Source organism: Petromyzon marinus, chromosome 22 (genome assembly GCF_048934315.1).
Source record: "Petromyzon marinus isolate PM22_M1 ecotype Great Lakes invasive population chromosome 22, UKy_Petmar_22M1.pri1.0, whole genome shotgun sequence".
In the NCBI taxonomy this organism is placed as follows: Eukaryota; Metazoa; Chordata; class Hyperoartia; order Petromyzontiformes; family Petromyzontidae; genus Petromyzon; species Petromyzon marinus.
The window spans coordinates 21,255,339-21,278,762 of record NC_133688.1 but is presented as its reverse complement, the minus strand read 5'-3'; the positions used below and the strand labels follow the sequence as shown (position 1 = coordinate 21,278,762).

Here is a 23,424-nt window from a genome sequence, read left to right as displayed (position 1 = left end):
CTACACCAGGAGTAGCGTCACGATGGTGATGATGGTGTTGATGGTGATGATGGTGATGATGGTGGTAATGCTGATGGTGGACAATTCGGGCGGTGACACGTCGGCCCAGCCGGGGCATGGTCGCTGCTCATTGCAGAGGACCACGGTTCGACACAGGTAGGCCGCCCTGGTAAACTCCGCCTGTGGTGAACTCTGCCCGTGGCGTGAATCTGAGAACGCTCCACGGTGCCGACTGCTCGGCGGTTGGACGTCATTGGGCGCGGGTTGGCCATTGTGTGCCGCGGACTCGAGAGCGCCTTCAAAAGTCACCGCGTCGCCACCAACGAAGCTTCACGCGCGCCAACTTTGCGTAATCCTAAAAAAAGACTCGAAAGTGATGAAAGTGCAGCGGCTCCAGTGGCGTCACTGGAGTGGATCGTGTGTCTCGGATGAGAGGGGCTCGTCACGGGGGGCTCGTCTCGCCCCCAGGGGGTGCGGTGGGGCTCTGATGGTTTCCCCGGGTGTGCGCCGCGGTGGCTAGGAGATGTTCACTACCTCGCCTGGTATGCACGAGGCCCTGGGTTTGATCCCGACCTTGGCGCCTGCTGCTGCTGTGTATTTGGAGTTTGCGGTGTCTCTCTTCCCGTGGTCGCGTGGATTTTTCTCCGGGTCCTCCGGTTTTTGCTCCACATTTAGAATCAACATCACGACGCGTTGAGAATGTTTGGCAGCTGATACACATTTCTACGTGAAAGGCCGCTTCGTTGAGCTATCATCTGCGATAGCCAGGTCGCTTCTGCAAAAGAGCCGTGCAGCTCAGTGGGCCTCACCTGGTGAAAGACGAACAGTTGTTGATCGTTGTTTGAGCTGACCCTGGGGGCACAGGGGCGAGGGGCGGTGGGGCGAGTGAGAAGTTGAGAGAGGTGAGGGGAGGCGGGTTCTGTGAGCTGTGGGGTGAGAGGGGGAGTGGTGTGGGAGGGGGTGTGGGGTGTCGGGGAGGTGTGGAGGGGGGTGGGGGGGTTTGGGGGCGTCAGTGACAGCGGTCGGAAGCGGTGGCGTCACGCGCGCCCCACCCCACGGGTCAGGGTCCGTCGCTCTGGGAGCGGCCACACCGGAAACGCGCGCGCGTGTCCCTCCTGCCGCGCGTCCCTCCTGCCGCGTGTCCCTCCTGCCGCGCGTCCCTTCTGCCGCGTGTACCGCCTGCGCGCGTGTGGCTTGAATGAAATGGGGGGCTTCCCCCATGTCCAAATTCCTACCCCCCCCCGCCTTATCGTAGCCCCCCTGTAGCTGGGCCCACAGGGGGCTACCGATCGGTTCCACGTGAGCCCAGGGGCTGCTCTGTGGTATCGGATCTGTATTCGTCTATCGGCTCCCCTCCCTACACGCCCTCGATGATAGTCTGTTGGTCTGTGTTTCCTGTGTGAGTCTCTACGTTATGTCTATAAGCCCTCTATGTGGGTCTCTGTGTGAGTCTGGGTCTGTTTGCTAGTCTCTGTGTGAGTCTATGAGGTCTCTGTGGGAGTATCTGGGTCTCTGTGGGGGGTCTATGGGTCTCTGTGCGAGTCTCTGAGGTCTCAATGACATCTCCCGGTTGCCAAAGGCCCCGGTCCAAGTTGACCCCCATTCGCATCCCGGCGTCTGAGCCCTCTGGTTCGTGGGCCCAGATGCAGTTGGGGTGGGGGCAGAGAGGGGTCTAGAACCCCCCAAGAGGGAGAGGGGGGAGGCAGAAGCGAAATTCCCAGCTTGATAACCCGAACCCCCTCCCCTTCATTCATACAAATATCTCTGGCAACGCCAATACAATATCAATCGTCGGGGTCTCAAGGAAGGGGAGTGTGCGTTGGATCGCCGAGTCAGATCCTTGAGTCAGTTCAGTCGGATCGTCGAGTCAGGCTCTCTCCGGTGCTGGAGTCCCCGGCACGATTGAATCCAAGCATCGCAGAATGGAGAAAGCTAGAGTCTCATCCAAGCGAGTGGGGTAGCAGCGCCGCCACGTGGCCCCCACGTGGAAGCTCCTGGGATATTTTTTTCTGACCACAACTTGTTGAACAAAAGCCCCAGAACGTCAAGTGACCAGCAACATAATTTCCGCACAACAGTGCAATACGTTTCTTGAATTTGGCGAGGTTATAAATGGTGCGAAATAAGTTAAAGATACGTACATGTACGTAGCCGACCTGGCGAGTTGTAGGTGCGGCTAATCGGAGATTTAAGAGCTTGGGGGGAGAGAGACGGTGGTGAGGGTTGGGAATTCCAGAGTTGAGCGGTGCGAGAGAAGTGAGGTGATCTGCAGTGTGGTGAGTGAGTGGGTGAGTGAGTGGGTGGGTGAGTGAGTGGGTGAGTGACTAGTTGGGTGAGTGAGTGGATGGGTGAGTGAGTGGATGGGTGAGTGAGTGGGTTGGTGAGTGAGTGGGTGGGTGAGTGAGTGAGTGGGTGAGTGAGCGGGTGGGTGAAGGAGTGGATGGGTGAGTAAGTGGGTGAGTGGGTGAGTGAGTGGGTGGGTGAGTGAGTGGGTGAGTGAGTAGTTGGGTGAGTGAGTGGGTGAGTGAGTAGTTGGGTGAGTGAGTGGATGGGTGAGTGGATGGGTGAGTGAGTGGGTGAGTGAGTGGGTGAGTGAGTGGGTGAGTGAGTGAATGGATGAGTGATTGGGTGGGTGGGTGAGTGAGTGGGTGAGTGAGTGGGTGGATGAGTGGGTGAGTGAATGGATGAGTGAGTGGGTGAGTGAGTGGGCGCGTGAGTGTGTTGTTGTGACCAGTGGGTGTTCGCTGGGTGTGGTGGTTGAACTCAGCCACGTGCTGCTACTGCTGCTGAACACACACAGTGTCCGTATCTGGTGAACACACACAGTGTCCGTATCTGGTGAACACACACTGGGTCCGTGTCTGCTGAACACACACAGTGTCCGTGTCTGCTGAACACACACTGGGTCCGTGTCTGCTGAACACACACGGTGTCCGTGTCAGCTGAACACACACAGTGTCCGTGTCTGGTGAACACACAGTGTCCGTGTCTGCTGAACACACACAGTGTCCGTGTCTGCTGAACACACACAGTGTCCGTGTCTGCTGAACACACACTGGGTCCGTGTCTGCTGAACACACACAGTGTCCGTGTCAGCTGAACACACACAGTGTCCGTGTCTGCTGAACACACACAGTGTCCGTGTCTGCTGAACACACACAGTGTCCGTGTCTGCTGAACACACACAGTGTCCGTGTCTGCTGAACACACACAGTGTCCGTGTCTGCTGAACACACAGTGTCCGTGTCTGCTGAACACACAGTGTCCGTGTCTGCTGAACACACACAGGGTCCATGTCTGCTGAACACACACAGTGTCCGTGTCTGCTGAACACAGTGTCCGTGTCTGCTGAACACACAGTGTCCGTGTCTGCTGAACACACACAGGGTCCATGTCTGCTGAACACACACAGTGTCCGTGTCTGCTGAACACACACAGTGTCCGTGTCTGCTATCGGCCGAGTGCTCGACACGGGCGGAGGAATGAGAGAGCCATGCAGGTTCAGTGGCCACGCCGGCAACCTCAACAGTGCTGTTAGCGAGCAGCACCTATGAAGGTCGGCACGGCACACGAGGGGGTGGTGGACCAGCAATCTGCCCGACCGCCTTTGTCTCCCTCGTGGTGATGTTTACACATCGGATCAGGTACTCATTTTAGACTCAGTCGAACTAGGGGAGGCCCAGGACCGGTTCAGATAATCGTCACTGCCTGTGTTGGCCGTGAGCGGGAATCGAACTCGCGCAGCGCCCTAACCGCTACACTACCGCTCCGCCAACCTCACGTACACACACGACAACAACAAACAACAACCGCCATTCGCCACCAAGTGGCGGTGGCGTCACCATGACGCTTGTGCCAGGCCATGTGCACCTTGAGGCCACGTGAAGTGTCGAACGCCCGCTGGCAGGAGGTCACGGGGCAGACCCAGGTGCCACGGGTCGACTGAGATGACTGGCTGATGCACCACCTGTGCCCCCTACTGTGCCAACCTGCTGTGCTTTATCCACCCAGCGCTCCGCTCGTTGTTGTAAGCGTCGCTCCTCCGCCATCCGTTGTTGTTGGAGGGCGACTGCCTCCAACTGCCCAGTAGCCTCCTTCACGAGCCTCCTCCACAGAGGCCGATCTTGACACCGCTGGTACCAGTCATCGGCAAGTCCACTCAGCTCCACGTCCTCCTGTACCACATCACTCCATCTCTTCTCGAGCCCGTGCCGCGCCCGTTTAGCCCCCTCGATCCGGCCGAACAAAAGCTGTTTCGGCATGCGGTGGCTGGGCATCCGGGCTACATGACCCAGCCAACGCAGCCTTGCCTGCCGGAGGAGCTCACTGATGGGACCGTGCTCAGATTTTTCAAGGATTTGTGAGCTCCTCACACAATCCAGCCTGGTTAAACCCAGGATCGATCGTAGGCAGGCTAGCCTAAATGTTTATAACCGACGAAGATGTTCGATTAGGGGGGTCCACGTTTCGCAAGCGTAGAGATGGGATGGAATGTCCGTGGCCGAGAAGACCTGAAGCTTAGTGCGGAGCGACAGACCAGGTAGCTTCCACACAGTGTTACGCAACCGATTAAAAGATATTGCCGCTCGACTGATTCGGAGTGAGACCTCTGCTGTTTAACTGGAGCCGGTCATAAGCACACTGCCCAGGTATGGGAAACTCTCCACAACTGCCCCATCACCGATTGGGAGTTGTGGGGGTGGAATGTCCGATGGTACAAATACCCAGGCATGTCCTTAGTACTGGTAGGAATCTCCTGGTTCCACCAGCCCACAGGGGATTATTGTGTCTGTCCGTCCGTCGTGCATCCAAAAATGGGAGGGGAGGGGCTGGGTGGGGAGGGAGGGGCTGGGTGGGGAGGGAGGGGCTGGGTGGGGAGGGAGGGGCTGGGTGGGGAAGGCGGTCACGGCACACACGAGGCGGTGGGTGGCCACCAACCACCTCTGGCCATCTTCACGACATTTTTCCCTCCACATGGAGAATCAACAACATGCGTTTGGAGTATGCGGCTGCTCTCAATCTTTACATTATAAGCCGCCAATTCGTGGGTGTTGTATTCCTTTTTTTTGAGGAACAGTTTTTTTTTTCTCCACCATCCCAGGTCCTCACTCGGTCCCCACCCTTCACGCCGGCTTGTGCCCGCCCTCACAGTCGGGCATATTTGCGGAATATACCACGCCGCCGCTTACCCTGGCCATTGACCGAGCAACCCAACGTTCCTACCAGCTCCCTCCGCAGGAATGTATTTTGGTGGGGCTGATGGTAAGGCCCCACCTCTTAGTGGCACGCTCCAGTCTCAGCAGCAGCGTCTCAAACTCCTCCTCTGAATGAGCAGCTATTACCAAATCATCGGCATACATAACATGGTTGAGCAATAGGGAGCCATCCCTTGACCGCACCCAGGCATCGATCAGCCTCCCACTATATCTGTACCAAATGGAAATTCGCCCGGTACAGCTACTGAAGGCTTCACGAACTACGTGGTCAAAATAGATGTTAAATGATGTGGGAGCCAGAGGACATCCCTGTCGCACCCCAAGGTGTACAGGGAATGGCTCTGACTCCCGGCTACGTAGTTTTACCCGGGCCCGCTCACCATCATGAAGGTCCTTAATGATCGTGAGCAGAGGATCAGGGACTCCGAAAGCACGAAGAACAACCCAGAGCCCAGGCCTACTGATGGTATCATAGGCCTTGACCAGGTCAATAAACACAGAGATGTAGGTCTTGTTAGAATTCTCTATACCTCTGCTGTAGCAGACGACGGAAAATATGGCATCTGTGCAGGACCGCCCTTTCCTGAAACCGCATTGGGGCTCCGCAAGCCTCTCCTTAGCGTGGCTAGCAAGGCGATGTTGAATAATCCTTGCCAGGACCTTTCCCGGCACACTGAGAAGTGAGATGCCCTTGTAGTTGTTACAGTCTGTGCGTTCCCCCTCCTTAAAGAGGGGGACCACCAGGGCATCTTTCCAATCCTGCGGAACCCGTCCAGTGGTCCAGACTGTTGTTATGATGTCATATAGGGCAGTCTGTGCACAAACGCCACCCTCCCTCAGCATTTCGCTTGGGAGATCATCTCTGCCCGGTGCCTTTCCTGGTCTCAGACTCCGGATTGCCTTCAGTACTTCCTCAACAGATGGCACCTCAGCCAGCCACTCACAGGGGGTGACTTCTTCCAATATATGAGGCACCGCATCCTCAGCAGGGTCATCCCCGCTTTGTGCCACGTTTTTTCTGGCTGAGGGATTTCCCCTCCCCCAGGACCTCACAGAAATGCTCAGCAAATCTGCAAACCTGTTCCTGGGGTCGAAGATTGCATCACCGTTCTTTCACCTAATGATGGTAATAGGTGTGGCGCTGCAGGTTACTTTTTTGATGGAATTAAAGAGCGATTGGTAATCGCGGGCCATTGAGGCAGACTCTATCTCCTCAGCAACCCGCGACCACGACCCATCCTTGCAACGCCTCACGGCTCTTCGAACCCCCGAGCGAAGGCTTCGGGAAGCCTCCTCATTCTCTGACGTGGGATGCTGTAGACGATGAGAGTTGGCCTAATTTTTTACTTAAAACTTTCGTGACTGCAGGAATTCATATTCTTTCGTTCTTTCGGTAAAGTCACGTAGATAGAAAATAATAAAAAAATAAACTCACGACGTTTCATTCGCAACACAACCGGTCGTAATCAGGCGGAGAGAAAAGTGGGCATGTCGCTTTTTCTCAGCCAGCCTGAACACCTCCTCTGTTAGCCAGGGTCTCTGAGCAGGTCTGGACCGTGTACCCAAAGCAGCCATTGAAGTTGCATGAGCCATAGTACTAAAGCTCGTCCATTTCCCCTCGACATCAGGAGGAGCGGGGGACTATGCCAATCCCAGCCGCAAACGATGATGAAATTCTCGCTTGCAACGTTCATCAGCTAGGTGAGACCATTCCGCTATAGGTTTGAATGGGGTCCTGGGTGTATATCCACCACTGGAGTGGAAGAATTGCAGGCGCATCTTACAAATGACAAGTCGATGATCAGTGGGCAGATCAGCTCCACGGTAGGTCCTGGTGTTAAGGACATGGGCCCGCATCCGCTGTTCTGTCACTCTGTAGTCCAGCAGATGTTCTTGCTTGGACCCTGCATGCATCCATGATGTTGTGTGGATGCGCCAATGCCGGAACAGCGTGTTGGTAATTACAAGCCCATGGGCTGCACAAAAATCGAGCAGCCTGCTACCGTTGTTATTGAGCTGATCTGGTCCATGTCTTTCAATCATTCCAGCCCAGGTGCTAGCATTATGACCAACTCGGGCATTTAAGTCACCCAACAAGATGACTCTATCCCGAGGGGCCACTTTAGCCAGCACCTGTGATAGGAGGTCAAAGAAGGCATCTGACTCATCGGCCTTGCCTGTATCCCTCCACGGATGTTCGTCTTCGGTGGGGGCATAAGTAACCACGACCACCACTCCTCGCCTCTGATCGATGGGAAGGCGAGCCCAAAGTAGCCCGGAGCTTACAGCTTCCCACACCTCACCGCCACGCTCCCACGCCCCCTTCATTCTTTTGTTCAGAAGAAGAGGCACTCCCAGTTGTTTGGCAGTCTCCTGCCCCGAGTAGAGGACTGTCCACCCCTCATGGTGGCAGGAGCCAAAGCCGGTCCACCGGACCTCCTGAATACCACAGAGATCCAGGCGGTACCGGTCCAGCTTCGAACAGAGAAGTGGCAGCCTCTCCTCTTCAGTGAGCGTTCGAACATTCCACGTGGCCATCCGAAGTGGCTTTTTATTGTTTCTGGAGGAGTCCCGAGGGTTAGTATTCAGTCTCCTGGCTCCGACAAATGGGGTTTGGCCAGGACACGTCATAGACGCCTGTCCCCCCGGGGCCTCCGGCTATTTTAAATTTTTTGTCGTCGTGGTTTAGTGGTAGTTAATTGAAGGTGGAGAGGTTACCAGCCCCTCGCATCCATTCAGAGCCCCCATTTGGCCGCTGTGGTGGTTAAAAACGCCATCAAGAGAAAGGTCAATCTGAAAAAGCCCTCCCCCCACGACACTGCCCACCACAGCGTTGCCGTCCGGCACCACGAGGAGGTAGGGGGTTGTTTTCGCCGGACACTCACCCCCACATATATATACACACACTAACCCTCACATACACACACACTAACCCTCACATACACACACACTAAAGCTCACATACACACAACTCACCCTCACATACACACACACTCTCCGTCACATACACACACACACTCACCATCACATACACACACTCACCCTCACATACACACACTCTCCGTCACATACACACACTCTCCGTTACATACACACACTCTCACCCGCACATACACACACTAACCCTCACATACACAACAACAACCGCCATTCGCCACTAATTGACGGTGACGTCACCACGACGCTTGTGCCAGGCCATGTGCATCTTGATGCCACGTGAAGTGTCGAACGCCCGCTGGCAGGTCACGGGGCAGACCCAGGTGCCACGGGTCGACTGATTGAGATGACTGGCTGGTGCACCACCTGTGCCCCCTACAATGCCAACCTGCTGTGCTTTAGCCACCCGGCGCTCCGCTCGTTGTTGTGAGCGTCGCTCCTCCGCCCTCCGTTGTTGTTGGAGGGCGACTGCCTCCAACTGCCCAGTAGCCTCCTTCACGAGCCTCCTCCACAGAGGCCGATCTTGACACCGCTGGTACCAGTCATCGGCAAGTCCACTCAGCTCCACGTCCTCCTGTACCACATCACTCCATCTCTTCTCTAGCCCGTGCCGCGCCCGTTTAGCCCCCTCGATCCGGCCGAACAAAAGCTGTTTCGGCATGCGGTGGCTGGGCATGCGGGCTACATGACCCAGCCAACGCAGCCTTGCCTGCCGGAGGAGTTCACCGATGGGACCGTGCCCAGATCTTTCAAGGATTTGTGAGCTCTTCACACAATCCAGCCTGATTAAACCCAGGATGGATCGTAGGCAGACTAGCCTAAATGTTTATAACCGGCGAAGATGTTCCATTAGGGGGGTCCACGTTTCGCAAGCGTAGAGAAGGGAGGGAATGACCGTGGCCGAGAAGACCTGAAGCTTAGTGCGGAGCGACAGACCAGGTAGCTTCCACACAGCGTTATGCAACCGATGAAAAGATATTGCCGTTCGACTGATTCAGAGTGAGACCTCTGCTGTTAAACTGGAGCCGGTCATAAGCACACTGCCCAGGTATGGGAAACTCTCCACTCTCTCCACAACTGCCCCATCACCGATTGGGAGTTGTGGGGGTGGAGTGTCCGATGGTACAAAACACCCAGGCAGGTGCTTAGTTTTGGTGGGGCTGATGGTAAGGCCCCACTTCTTAGTGGCACGCTCCAGTCTCAGCAGCAGCGTCTCCAACTCCTCCTCTGAATGAGCGGCTATTACCAAATCATCGGCATACATAACGTGGTTGACCAATACACACACTAACCCGCACATACACACTCTCACCCTCACATACACACACTCTCACCATCACATATACACACTAACCCTCACATACATACACACACTCACCCTCACATACCCACACTCTCCATCACATACACACACTCTCCATTACATACACACACTCTCACCCGCACATACACACACTCTCACCATCACATACACACACTAACCCTCACATACACACACTAACCCTCACATACCTACACAACAACAACAACAACCGCCATTCGCCACTAAGTGGCGGTGACGTCACCACGACGCTTGTGCCAGGCTATGTGCACCCTGAGGCCACGTGAAGTGTCGAACGCCCGCTGGCAGGAGGTCACGGGGCAGACCCAGGTGCCACGGGTCGACTGACTGAGATGACTGGCTGATGCACCACCTGTGCCCCCTACTGTGCCAACCTGCTGTGCTTTAGCCACCCGGCGCTCCGCTCGCTGTTGTGAGCGTCGCTCCTCCGCCCTCCGTTGTTGTTGGAGGGCGACTGCCTCCAACTGCCCAGTAGCATCCTTCACGAGCCTCCTCCACAGAGGCCGATCTTGACACCGCTGGTACCAGTCATCGGCAAGTCCACTCAGCTCCACGTCCTCCTGTACCACATCACTCCATCTCTTCTCTAGCCCGTGCCGCGCCCGCCTAGCCCCCTCAATCCGGCCAAACAAAAGCTGTTTCGGCATGCGGTGGCTGGGCATGCGGGCTACATGACCCAGCCATCGCAGCCTTGCCTGCCGGAGGAGCTCACCGATGGGACCCTGCCCAGATCTTTCAAGGATTTGTGAGCTCCTCACACAATCCAGTCTGGTTAAACCCAGGATGGATCGTAGGCAGGCCAGCCTAAATGTTTCTAACCGGCGAAGATGTTCCATTAGGGGGGTCCACGTTTCGCAAGCGTAGAGAAGGGAGGGAATGACCGTGGCCGAGAAGACCTGAAGCTTAGTGCGGAGCGACAGACCAGGTAGCTTCCACACAGCGTTACGCAACCGATGAAAAGATATTGCCGCTCGACTGATTCGGAGTGAGACCTCTGCTGTTAAACTGGAGCCAGTCATAAGCACACTGCCCAGGTATGGGAAACTCTCCACTCTCTCCACAACTGCCCCATCACCGATTGGGAGTTGTGGGGGTGGAGTGTCCGATGGTACAAAAGACCCAGGCAGGTGCTTAGTTTTGGTGGGGCTGATGGTAAGGCCCCACCTCTTAGTGGCACGCTCCAGTCTCAGCAGCAGCGTCTCCAACTCCTCCTCTGACTGAGCAGCTATTACCAAGTCATCAGCATACATAACGTGGTTGAGCAATAGGGAGCCATCCCTTGACCGCACCCGGGCATCGATTAGCCTACCATTATATCTGTACCATATGGAGATTCCCCCGGTACAGCTATTGAAGGCTTCACGAACTACGTGGTCAAAATAGATGTTAAATAATGTGGGAGCCAGAGGACATCCCTGTCGCACCCCAAGGTGTACAGGGAATGGCTCTGACTCCCGGCCACGTAGTTTTACCCGGGCCCGCTCACCATCATGAAGGTCCTTAATGATCGTGAGCAGTGGGTCAGGTACTCCAAAAGCACGAAGAACGACCCAGAGCCCAGGCCTACTGATGGTATCATAGGCCTTGACCAGGTCAATAAAGCAGAGATGTAGGTCTTGTTGGAATTCCCTACACCTCTGCTGTAGCAGACGGACAGAAAATATGGCATCTGTGCAGGACCGCCCTTTCCTGAAACCGCATTGGGGCTCCGCAAGCCTCTCCTCAGCGTGCCTGGCAAGGCGATGCTGAATAATCCTTGCCAGGACCTTTCCCGGCACACTGAGGAGTGAGATGCCCCTGTAGTTGTTACAGTCTGTGCGGTCCCCCTTCTTAAAAAGGGGGACCACCAGGGCATCCTTCCAATCCTGCGGAACCCGTCCAGTGGTCCAGACTGTTGTTATGATGTCATATAGGGCAGTCTGTGCACAAACGCCACCCTCCCTCAGCATTTCGCTTGGGAGATCATCTCTGCCCGCTGCATTTCCTGGTCTCAGACTCCGGATCGCCTTCAATACTTCCTCAGCAGATGGCACCTCAGCCAGCCACTCACAGGGGGTGACTTCATCCAATATTTGAGGCACCGCAGCCTCAGCAGGGTCATCCTCACTTTGTGCCACGATGTTTTCCTGGCTGAGGGATTTTCCCTCCCCCAGGACCTCACAGAAATGCTCAGCAAATCTGCGAACCTGTTCCTGGGGGTCGGAAATTGGATCACCGTTTTTTCCCCTAATGATGGTAATAGGTGTGGCGCTGCAGGTTACTTTTTTGATGGAGTTAAATAGAGATTTGTGATCACGGGCCACTGAGGCAGACTCCATCTCCTCAGCAACCCGCGACCACCACCCATCCTTGCAGCGCCTCACGGCTCTCCGAACCTCCGAGCGAAGGCTGCGGTAAGCCTCCTCATTCTCTGACGTGGGATTCTGTAGCCGATGACAGTGGGCCTGTCGCTTTTTCTCAACCATCGTGAACAACTCCTCTGTCATCCAGGGTGTCTGGGGAGGTCTGGACCGCGTACCCAAAGCAGCCATTGCAGCTGCATGAGTCACAGTCCTAAACCTCGCCCATTTACCCTCGACATCAGGAGGAGTCGGGGACGATGCCAATCCCAGCCGCAAGCGATGATGAAATTCTCGCTTGCAACTTTCATCAGATAACTGAGACCAGGCCACTTTAGGTTGGAATGGGGTCCTGGGTGTACACCCACCACCGGAGTGGAAGAATGGCAGGCGCATCTTACAGATGACTAGTCGATGGTCAGAGGGCAGATCAGCTCCACGGTAGGTCCTGGTGTCAAGGACATGGGCTCGCATTCACTGGTCCGTCACTATGTAGTCCAGCAGATGTTCTTGCTTGGACCCGGCATGCATCCATGATGTTGTGTGGATGCGCCGATGCCGGAACAGCGTGTTGGTAATTACAAGCCCATGGGCTGCACAAAAATCTAGCAGCCTCCTACCGTTGTTATTGAGCTGATCTGGCCCATGCCCTCCAATCACTCCAGACCAGGTGCCAGTATCATGACCAACTCGGGCATTGAAGTCACCCAACATGATGACTCTATCCCGAGGGGCCACTTTAGCCAGCACCTGTGACAGGAGGTCATAGAAGGCATCTGACTCATCGGCTTTGCCTGCATCCCTCCACGGATGTTCATCTTCGGTGGGGGCATAAGTAACCACGACCACCATTCCTCGCCTCCGGTTGATGGGAAGGCAGCCCAAAGTAGCCTGGGGCTTACAGCTTCCCACACCTCACCGCCACGCTGCCACGCCCCCTTCATTCTTTTGTTCAAAAGAAGACCCACACCCTGTTGTTTGGCAGTCTGCTGCCCCGAGTAGAGGACTGTCCACCCCTCATGGTGGCAGGAGCCAGAGCCGGTCCACCGGACCTCCTGAATGCCGCATAGATCCAGGCGGTACCGGTCCAGCTCCCGACAGAGGAGTGGCAGCCTCTCCTCTGCAGTGAGCGTTCGAACATTCCACGTGGCCAACCGTAGTGGCTTTTCGTTGTTTCTGGAGTAGCCCCGAGGGTAGGTATTCAATCTCCTGGCTCCGCCAATTGGGGTTTGGCCAGGAGACGTCATAGACGCCTGGCCCCCCGGGGCCTCCGGCACAAGCTGAGTTGTTACATATTTCAGTTTAATTCGTAGTTTCGTGGTAATTAATTGAAGGTGGAGGGGTTACCAGCCCCTCGCACCCGTCCAGAGCCCCCGTTTAGCCCCTGTGGTGGACACATATGCCATGAGGGGAGGAGCCAATCAAAATTGGATCTCCCCCCACAGCGCTGTCCACGACAGAGTTGCCCGTCCGGCACCGCGAGGAGGTAGGGGGTTGTTTTGTTTTACCTACACACACTCACCCTCACATACATACACTCTCCGTCACATACACACACTTTCACCCGCACATATGAGCAAACGCGCGCACACAGATTTCACACAATCCGGTTTCCCCACCCCCACATCCCATCCCCCGACCTCGCTTCCTCTTGCCCTGGTACCCGGTGGTGATGGTGGGGTTGATGATGATGAAAGTGGTGGTGCTGATGGCGATGGGAGTGGAGGTGGTAGTGTTGGTGCTGCTGCTGATGAAGATGATAGTGATGGTGTTCGTCCTCGTCCCCTCGTGTCGGACGGACGTGAACCCACGTGGAACCAACCACCTGCGCTGGAGCATTCGTGCCCCTTCTCGTGACCACGTGGATGATGAGCATTGCGGTTGTGATGGGTCTGTAGGATTTGGTCACCATAGCAACCCCATTATATCTCGAAACCCCCCACGCACAGCCCCTCTGCCCACTGCACCCAGAGCCCTCACCCCAGCCTCGATCCGTGGGTGACGTGCGCGGTAATGCGCTCGCAATTGAGTCGCAATTAAGCTGATTAGCCTCGTGGGGGGGGGGGGGGGCAGGAAGGATTAAAGCGCCTTGACAGGTTGCGCTCCCCCTGCCCCCCACAACTCTCCTCTCCCCCCTCATCCCGCACCCCCTCTCCCGCCACTATTTGTGCCGTGGGAGCGCGCAAACGGCAGAGACACGCGGGGGGCACAGGCGAGACGCAGGGAAGAGGTGAGTGTGGTGAGTGGGGTGAGGTGAGTGTGGTGAGTGGGGTGTGGTGAGGTGAGTGTGGTGATGTGAGTGTGGTGAGTGCGGTGAGGTGAGTGTGGTGAGTGGGGTGTGGTGAGGTGAGTGTGGTGAGGTGAGTGTGGTGAGTGTGGTGAGGTGAGTGTGGTGAGTGGGGCAAGGTGAGTGGGGTGAGGTGAGTGTGGTGAGTGGGGTGAGGTGAGTGTGGTGAGTGGGGTGTGGTGAGGTGAGTGTGGTGAGGTGAGTGTGGTGAGTGGGGCAAGGTGAGTGGGGTGAGGTGAGTGTGGTGAGTGTGGTGAGTGGGGTGAGGTGAGTGTGGTGAGTGTGGTGAGTGGGGCAAGGTGAGTGTGGTGAGGTGAATGTGGTGAGTGGGGCATGGTGAGTGTGGTGAGGTGAGTGTGGTGAGTGTGGTGAGTGGGGCAAGGTGAGTGTGGTGAGGTGAGTGTGGTGAGTGTGGTGAGTGTGGTGTGGTGAGTGTGGTGAGTGGGGCAAGGTGAGTGTGGTGAGGTGAGTGTGGTAAGTGTGGTGAATGTGATTAGGTGAGTGTGGTGAGTGTGGTGAGGTGAGTGTCGTGAGTGTGGTGAGTGGGGCAAGGTGAGTGTGGTGAGGTGAGTGTGGTGAGTGTGGTGAGTGTGGTGAATGTGATGAGGTGAGTGTGGTGAGTGTGGTGTGGTTAGGTGAGTGTGGTGAGGTGAGTGTTGTGAGGTGAGTGTGGTGAATGTGGTGAGGTAAGTGTGGTGAGTGTGGTGAGTGTGGTGAGTGAGGTGAGTGTGGTGAGGTGAGTGTGGTGAGTGTGGTGAATGTGATGAGGTGAGTGTGGTGTGGTGAGGTGAGTGTGGTGAGGTGAGTGTGGTGAGGTGAGTGTGGTGAATGTGGTGAGGTAAGTGTGGTGAGTGTGGTGAGTGTGGTGAGTGGGGCAAGGTGAGTGTGGTGAGGTGAGTGTGGTGAGTGAGGTGAGTGTGGTGAGGTGAGTGTGGTGAGTGTGGTGAGGTGAGTGTGGTGAGGTGAGTGTGGTGTGGTGAGGTGAGTGTGGTGAGGTGAATGTGGTGAGTGTGGTGAGTGCGGTGAGGTGAGTGTGGTGAGGTGAGTGCGGTGAGTGAGGTGAGGTGAGTGTGGTGAGGTGAGTGGGGCAAGGTGAGGGGTGAGTGAGGAGTTTGGTGAGGTGAGTGGGGCAAGGTGAGGGGTGAGTGAGGAGTTTGGTGAGGAGTGGATAGCTTATTGGTGCGGATCACAACAAAGGGTGAAGTGATATCTGATGTGTGCGTGGTGAGTGAGGGGTGATGTTTAGAGTGAGGAGTGTAGGTGGTGAGGTGAGTGGTGAGGTGTGGGGTGATGTTTAGAGTGAGGAGTGTAGGTGGTGAGGTGCGTGGTGAGCGAGGGGTGATGTCTAGAGTGAGGAGTGTAGGTGGTGAGGTGCGTGGTGAGTGAGGGGTGAGTGAGGGGTGAGTGAGGGGTGATGTTTAGAGTGAGGAGTGTAGGTGGTGAGGTGCGTGGTGAGTGAGGGGTGAGTGAGGGGAGAGTGAGGGGTGATGTTTAGAGTGAGGAGTATAAGTGGTGAGGTGAGTGGTGAGGTGTGGGGTGATGTTTAGAGTGAGGAGTGTAGATGGTGAGGTGCGTGGTGAGTGAGGGGTGATGTTTAGAGTGAGGAGTGTAGATGGTGAGGTGCGTGGTGAGTGAGGGGTGAGTGAGGGGTGATGTTTAGAGTGAGGAGTGGTGGTGAGGTGCTTGGTGAGGTGAGGGGTGATGTTTAGAGTGAGGAGTGTTGGTGGTGAGGTGTGTGGTGAGTGAGGATAGAGCGATAGTGTAGGTGGTGAGGTGAGTGGTGAGGTGTGGGGTGATGTTTAGAGTGAGGAGTGTAGGTGGTGAGGTGAGTGGTGAGGTGTGGGGTGATGTTTAGAGTGAGGAGTGTAGGTGGTGAGGTGCGTGGTGAGGTGTGGGGTGATGTTTAGAGTGAGGAGTGTAGGTGGTGAGGTGAGTGGTGAGTGAGGGGTGATGTTTAGAGTGAGGAGTGTTGGTGGTGAGGTGCGTGGTGAGTGAGGGGTGATGTCTGGAGTGAGGAGTGTCGGTGATGAGGTGAGTGGTGAGTGAGGGGTGATGTTTAGAGTGAGGAGTGTTGGTGGTGAGGTGTGTGGTGAGTGAGGATAGAGCGATAGTGTAGCGGTTAGCGCGCTGCACTATGAACCTGGCGACCCGGGTTCGATTCCCGCTCACGGCCAACACCAGTGACGATTATCTGAACCGGTCCCGGGCCTCCCCTAGGTCGACTCAGCCTCAAATGAGTACCTGGTGCGGTGTGTAAACATTGCCACTGGGGAGACAAAGGCGGTCGGGCGTGGTGCTGGCCACCCACCCCCTCGTGTACCGTTCTGGCCTTCATAGGTGCTCGCTAACAGCACTTGCCCCTACAGTCTGTTACAGGCTATATGGGGGATCTTTGTCTTTGTCTTTGGTGAGTGAGGGGTGATGTCTGGAGTGAGGAGTGTAGGTGGTGAGGTGAGTGGTGAGTGAGGGGTGATATTTACAGTGAGGAGTGTAGGTGGTGAGGTGCGTGGTGAGGCGAGTGGTGATGTCTGGATATTGGATTTTGTTGGAGTGGAACTCCAGAGCTGTCACGTTAAGGGAAATGGGTTGGGGGGGGGGGGGCGCGGAGTCTAGGGGGGGGGCACTTGAAGGTGCATGCTGTACAAAGCGGATGCTTGGTGTGTGTGTGTGTGGAGAGTGGTCCCGGCCACACCATCCCCTCCGTGCGCCGTGCCGGCCTTCACCGCTGTGCTACCAGCTCGCGGCACTTGCCTCGACATTCTCGTCGCGCTCTGCTGGGGCAGAGGGTGGGGGGCGACGATGGCGAGCGACGCGGGCGAGAAGGCGAACTTCTACTGGAGCAGCGGGGAGGAGGACGAGGGGACCCCCGGTGCCGAGGGCCACGGGCTAGGGGACCCCGGCGACCAAGGGAATCCTGACGCCCTCCAAGTGCCCGAGGAGGACATCAACCTGGAGGGGTCTGCGGTACACACAGGTATGGGACGAGAGCCGATAGCACCTGCGTGACACCTGTCATTAGGTCCACGACACGTGACCCGGCGAGCGAAGACGTCGATCGTGTAGGTGACGCGGCCCGGCGGTGGAGAGTTTCCCCATCGCTGCAGTGGTTCGCGGTTCGAACCCGCAGGCCGCCCTGGTGAATGTCGCGGTGGGAAGTGTCCGCGGTATGCTCCGCGCCGTCTGCTTCACAGCCGACGTCAAAGATCCCGTGACGTCGCGTGGAATGAGTGAGGCCATTGTGTGGCGGCGTCGCGGTCCAAGTTTGCAAAACATTCGAAAAACGACCCCGCAAATGACCGCTCGGTTGGGATCACGCACGCGCAGCAACACCGCCCCCCTCCTACGAGCGCCTTCATTGCTCGCCGGCAGCTCAGGTGCTGGAGTCTCCGTGCGTGGCACAGGGACGACCGCAGCTGCCACTTGGGGTGCCCTTTCCAATGTGTTGAGAAGAGAAGCGACGAGGCAAGTCGCAGTGGTTGGCGCAGTGTCCTACGAAGCCGGCCACTCGAGTTCGCTTCACGCACATCAGCGACGAATATCTGAACCTGTCCTGGGCCTCCCTTGGGTCAACTCAGCCTTGAGAACGAGTACCTGGTTCGTTGTGTGCGAGACGGCCGGGCGTGGTACCGGCCACCCACCCCTTCGTGTGCCGTGTTGACCTTCATAGGTGCTGCTCGCTAACAACACTTGCCTCAAACATCCGTTAAGGCTATCGGGGGGATATTTGTCATTGCCTTTATAATGGAGGACCCCCGCTCACCCCCGCAGGGCCCAAGGGGGTGATCACGGACTGGCGGCGCTACAAGGTGCTGGAGAGCGTGGAGAAGGAGGACGACCCCGCGGACGAGAAACGGAAGCTCATGAAGCAGATGTCCGTGTCGTGTCGCCCTCTCACGGCCGAGGAGCGGAGACGCGCGGACATCCAGGAGCAGCTGCGACGCAAGGTGACACCTCCACGAGAGGGGGGCTGGGGGCGAGTCCCCTTTCTGGGGGGGCTGGGGGCGAGTCCCCTTTCTGGGGGGGGGGGGTTGGGGGCGAGTCCCCTTTCTGGGGGGGGGCGGCGAGTCCCCTTTCTGGGGGGGGGGGCGGCGAGTCCCCTTTCTGGGGGGGGGCGAGTTCCCTTTCTGGGGGGGCTGGGGGGCGAGTCCCCTTTCTGAGGGGGAGCTGGGGGCGAGTCCCCTTTCTGGGGGGGGGCGGCGAGTCCCCTTTCTGGGGGGGGCGAGTCCCCTTTCTGGGGGGGGCGAGTCCCCTTTCTGGGGGGGGGCGGCGAGTCCCCTTTCTGGGGGGGGGCGAGTCCCCTTTTTGGGGGGGGCGAGTCCCCTTTCTGGGGGGGGCGAGTCCCCTTTCTGGGGGGGGGGGCTGCGAGTCCTCTTTCTGGGGGGGGGGGGGCGAGGGGAGGGGTCACTTTTTGAGGTTCGCTTTTATCGAAATGCCAATTTTTGGGGTCGTAACTTTTTGTCAGCTGTATGGATGAGGAGAATAACCGGAAAAAGCAAACAGAGTAAAAGCTGAACGTGACGCAAAGAGGCAGTGAGAGAGATAGGGGGGGAGAATGAGAGAGGAAGTGACGGGGGGAGACGACGCGAGCCGTTCTGGAGCAGGACCAAGAATCGCGCGGCACGGTTCGGGTCCGACTTCCCACCGTCATGGAAACATCATCGCACCAACACCACCCGTGCTCCGCGTTGGGGTGGTGGAGGTGGCCTCCACGTGGACGTGGTGGTGGCCGCTACCAAGGGTTCGAGTACTTCGTGATTGTTATGGTTCCGCGTGTTTACCCAGGAGAGCCTCGCCGAGTCTCACGACTCGTCCTCAGGAGGGTCCTGCCAAGTATTTGCAGTCGGGGAGCGATGCTGCTGAGCGACTTGCAGGGACTGATGTCCAAATGCATCCCCCACCCCCTCTCCGCGCAGCTGAGCATCCGCGAGTCGGTGCTGGTGGCCGAGCAGGAGGACGAGGCCTTCCTACGGCGCTACCGCCAGAAGCGCATGGAGGAGATGCGACGTCGCCTGAGCTTCGGGCCCCGGTTCGGCTCCTGCCAGGGGCTGGAGAGCGGCGAGGAGTTCCTGGCGGCCATCGAGTGCGAGGCGCGCACCAACACGCTGGTGCTCGTGCACGTGTTCGAGGACGAGGTGAGCGGCTGCGCGGCTCTCAACTCGTGCCTCGAGTGCCTGGCCATGATGTACCCGCTCGCAAAGTTCTGCCGCATCCGCGCCGCGGACACGGGCGCCTCCGAGCGGTTCCCGGCCGAGGTGCTGCCCGCGATCCTCGTGTACCGCGCCGGGGAGCTCATCGCGAATTTCGTTCGCCTCTCGAGCCTGTTGGGCACCCAGTGCCTGGCGCAGGAGGCCGAAGCGTTCCTCAACGCCTACAGCCTCCTGCCCGAGAAGGAGACGGCGGGTCCCGACGAGGACGAGGAGGAGAGGGAGGGGATGAGCCGAGGGCACGCCCAGGGGGAGGAGGGGGAAGAGGGGGGGGGAGGAGGACCAGGGCCGGATGGGAGAAGAGCCGGACGATGATTGAGAGTGCGATGAAGGAGGAGGAGGAGGAGATGAGGCGGGGCCAGGAGGAGGAGATGGGACCAGAGTGAGACGATGATGAAGCGGTGAGGCGTAACGAGGTTATGGGGGGGGAGGGGGGAGGAGGACGGAAAGAGAGGGGAGCGTGGAGGTCCCAGCTCAGGGCAAAAGAGAGGGGAAGGGGGCACGAGAGGGGGGGCACGAGAGAGGGGGGGGCACGAGAGAGGGGGGGGGCACGAGAGAGGGGGGGCACGAGAGGGGGAGGGCATGAGAGGGGGGGCACGAGAGGGGGGAGGGGCACGAGAGGGGGGGCACGAGAAGGGGGGGCACGAGAGGGGGGGCACGAGAGGGGGGGGAGGGGCACGAGAGGGGGGGCACGAGAGGGGGGAGGGGCACGAGAGAGGGGGGGCACGAGAGAGGGGGGAGGGGGCACGAGAGGGGGGGGGTGTGGGAGGGCCGGGGCGAGTGAAGGATGAGACATTGAGATGGAGGGATGGAGAGGGGTTTCGGCATGCAAGGGTCGGGGTTGGAATAGATGGAGGAGGGATGAGGAGTGGATGGAGAGAGGAGTGGATGGAGAGGAGTGGATGGAGAGAGGAGTGGATGGAGAGGAGTGGATGGAGAGAGGAGTGGATGGAGAGAGGAGTGGATGGAGAGAGGAGTGGATGGAGAGAGGAGTGGATGGAGAGAGGAGTGGATGGAGAGAGGAGTGGATGGAGAGAGGAGTGGATGGAGAGAGGAGTGGATGGAGAGAGGAGTGGATGGAGGGAGGCGGAGGATTTGGTGGAGGCGTGGAGGGTCACGTGGATGGAGGGAGCGTTTGGCGAGGGGGTGGGGGCTGTAATTTCCCGCACACACACAGGTAGCACACACACACCGGTAGCACACACACAGGTAGCACACACACACAGGTAGCACACACACAGGTAGCACACATACAGGCAGCACACATCACAGGTAGCACACACACAGGTAGCACACACACACACACAGACAGCACACATACAGGCAGCACACACACACACACAGGTAGCACACACAGGTAGTGCACACACACACAGGTAGCACACACACAGGTAGCACACACACAGGTAGCACACACACGTACAGGTAGCACACACACAGGTAGCACACACACAGGCAGCACACACACAGGTAGCACATATAGGCAGCACACACACGCACAGGTAGCACACACACAGGTAGCACGCACACACACAGGTAGCGCGCACACACACAGGTAGCACACACACAGGTAGCACACACACACAGGTAGCACACACAGACAGGTAGCACACACACACACAGGGAGCACACATACAGGTAGCACACACACAGATACCACACACACAGGTAGCACACACACACAGGCAGCACACACACAGGTAGGACACACACACAGGTAGCACACACACACAGGTAGCACACACACACAGGTAACACAAACACATAGCACACACACAGGTAGCACACGCACACACACAGGCAGCACACACACACACAGGTAGCACACACACAGGTAGCACACACAGGTAACACACAGACAGGTAGCACACACACAGGTAGCACACACACAGATAGCATACACACAGGTAACACACACACAGGTAGCACACACACACAGGACACACACACACAGATAGCACACACACACACAGGACACACACACACAGGTCACACACACACACACAGGTAGGACACACACACAGGTCACACACACACACACAGGTAGCACACACACAGGTAGCACACACACACAGGTAGCACCCACACACACACACAGGTAACACCACACACACAAGTAACACACACACAGGTAACACACACACAGGTCACACAAACACACACACACACAGGTAGCACACACACAGGTGTTTAACGTCGCTGCCACAGCTCTAGCGGGTGCCACCCTGCAACAAGATCGGGATTTGTACCCCACGAACCACTTCCGCTGCTGCTCCCTCTTCACTACTGCTGCTCCCTCTTCACTACTGCTGCAGCTCCCTCTTCACTACTGCTACTGCTCCCTCTTCACTACTGCTGCTGCTCCCTCTTCACTACTACTGCTCCCTCTTCACTACTGCTGCTGCTCCCTCTTCACTACTGCTGCTGCTCCCTCTTCACTACTGCTGCTCCCTCTTCACTACTGCTGCAGCTCCCTCTTCACTACTGCTGCTGCTCCCTCTTCACTACTGCTGCAGCTCCCTCTTCACTACTGCTGCTGCTCCCTCTTCACTACTGCTGCAGCTCCCTCTTCACTACTGCTGCTGCTCCCTCTTCACTACTGCTGCTGCTCCCTCTTCACTACTACTGCTCCCTCTTCACTACTGCTGCTGCTCCCTCTTCACTACTGCTGCTCCCTCTTCACTACTGCTGCTGCTCCCTCTTCACTACTGCTGCTGCTCCCTCTTCACTACTGCTGCTGCTCCCTCTTCACTACTACTGCTCTCTCTTCACTACTGCTGCAGCTCCCTCTTCACTACTGCTGCTCCCTCTTCACTACTGCTGCTGCTCTCTTCACTACTGCTGCTCCCTCTTCACTACTGCTGCTGCTCCCTCTTCACTACTGCTGCTCCCTCTTCACTACTGCTGCTGCCCTCTTCACTACTGCTGCTCTCTCTTCACTACTGCTGCTGCTCCCTCTTCACTGCTGCTGCTCCCTCTTCACTACTGCTGCTCTCTTCACTACTGCTGCTGCTCCCTCTTCACTACTGCTGCTCCCTCTTCACTACTGCTGCTGCTCCCTCTTCACTACTGCTGCTCCCTCTTCACTACTGCTGTTGCCCTCTTCACTACTGCTGCTCCCTCTTCACTACTGCTGCCCTCTTCACTACTACTGCTCCCTCTTCACTACTGCTGTTGCCCTCTTCACTACTGCTGCTGCCCTCTTCACTACTGCTGCTGCTCCCTCTTCACTACTGCTGCTCTCTTCACTACTGCTGCTGCTCCCTCTTCACTACTGCTGCTCCCTCTTCACTACTGCTGCTGCTCCCTCTTCACTACTGCTGCTCCCTCTTGACTACTGCTGCTGCCCTCTTCACTACTGCTGCTCCCTCTTCACTACTGCTGCTGTTGCCCTCTTCACTACTGCTGTTGCCCTCTTCACTACTGCTGCTCCCTCTTCACTACTGCTGCTGCTCCCTCTTCACTGCTGCTGCTCCCTCTTCACTACTGCTGCTCTCTTCACTACTGCTGCTGCTCCCTCTTCACTACTGCTGCTCCCTCTTCACTACTGCTGCTGCTCCCTCTTCACTACTGCTGCTCCCTCTTGACTACTGCTGCTGCCCTCTTCACTACTGCTGCTCCTTCTTCACTACTGCTGCTGTTGCCCTCTTCACTACTGCTGTTGCCCTCTTCACTACTGCTGCTGCCCTCTTCACTACTGCTGCTGCTGCCCTCTTCACTACTGCTGCTCCCTCTTCACTACTACTGCTGCTCCCTCTTCACTACTACTGCTGCTCCCTCTTCACTACTACTGCTGCTCCCTCTTCACTACTGCTGCTGCCCTCTTCACTACTGCTGCTGCCCTCTTCACTACTGCTGCTGCTCCCTCTTCACTACTGCTGCTCCCTCTTCACTACTGCTGCTCCCTCTTCACTACTGCTGCTCCCTCTTCACTACTGCTGCTCCCTCTTCACTACTGCTGCTCCCTCTTCACTACTGCTGCTCCCTCTTCACTACTGCTGCTCCCTATTCACTGCTGCTGCTGCCCTCTTCACTACTGCTGCTGCCCTCTTCACTACTGCTGCTGCTCCCTCTTCACTACTGCTGCTGCTCCCTCTTC

At 57.2% G+C, this 23,424-nt stretch overlaps 1 protein-coding gene across 2 annotated transcripts; it reads left to right on the top strand.

Moving 5' to 3' along the window:
* Positions 1 to 13,945: 13,945 nt before the first annotated feature.
* On the top strand, positions 13,946 to 19,737 carry LOC116944817 (phosducin-like). 2 transcript variants are annotated; one of them, XM_032958572.2, is made up of 4 exons: positions 13,946 to 14,064; positions 16,905 to 17,095; positions 17,890 to 18,065; positions 19,035 to 19,737. In XM_032958572.2, the coding sequence occupies exons 2-4, from the start codon at positions 16,921 to 16,923 to the stop codon at positions 19,638 to 19,640; spliced, it is 957 nt and encodes a 318-aa protein (XP_032814463.2). In that variant the 5' UTR covers positions 13,946 to 14,064; positions 16,905 to 16,920; the 3' UTR covers positions 19,641 to 19,737. The 2 variants fall into 2 exon arrangements, with proteins under 2 accessions (XP_032814463.2, XP_032814461.2); XM_032958570.2 differs by having other exon boundaries at positions 16,797 to 17,095.
* Positions 19,738 to 23,424: the final 3,687 nt, after the last annotated feature.

Bases quoted from the DNA above. Each gene is read 5' to 3' on its own strand.
- LOC116944817 (XM_032958572.2), top strand. From the start codon at position 16,921: ATGGCGAGCGACGCGGGCGAGAAGGCGAACTTCTACTGGAGCAGCGGG. The intron at 17,096-17,889 runs GTATGGGACGAG...TCACCCCCGCAG, and splicing joins GGGGTCTGCGGTACACACAG to GGCCCAAGGGGGTGATCACG. The intron at 18,066-19,034 runs GTGACACCTCCA...CTCTCCGCGCAG, and splicing joins AGGAGCAGCTGCGACGCAAG to CTGAGCATCCGCGAGTCGGT.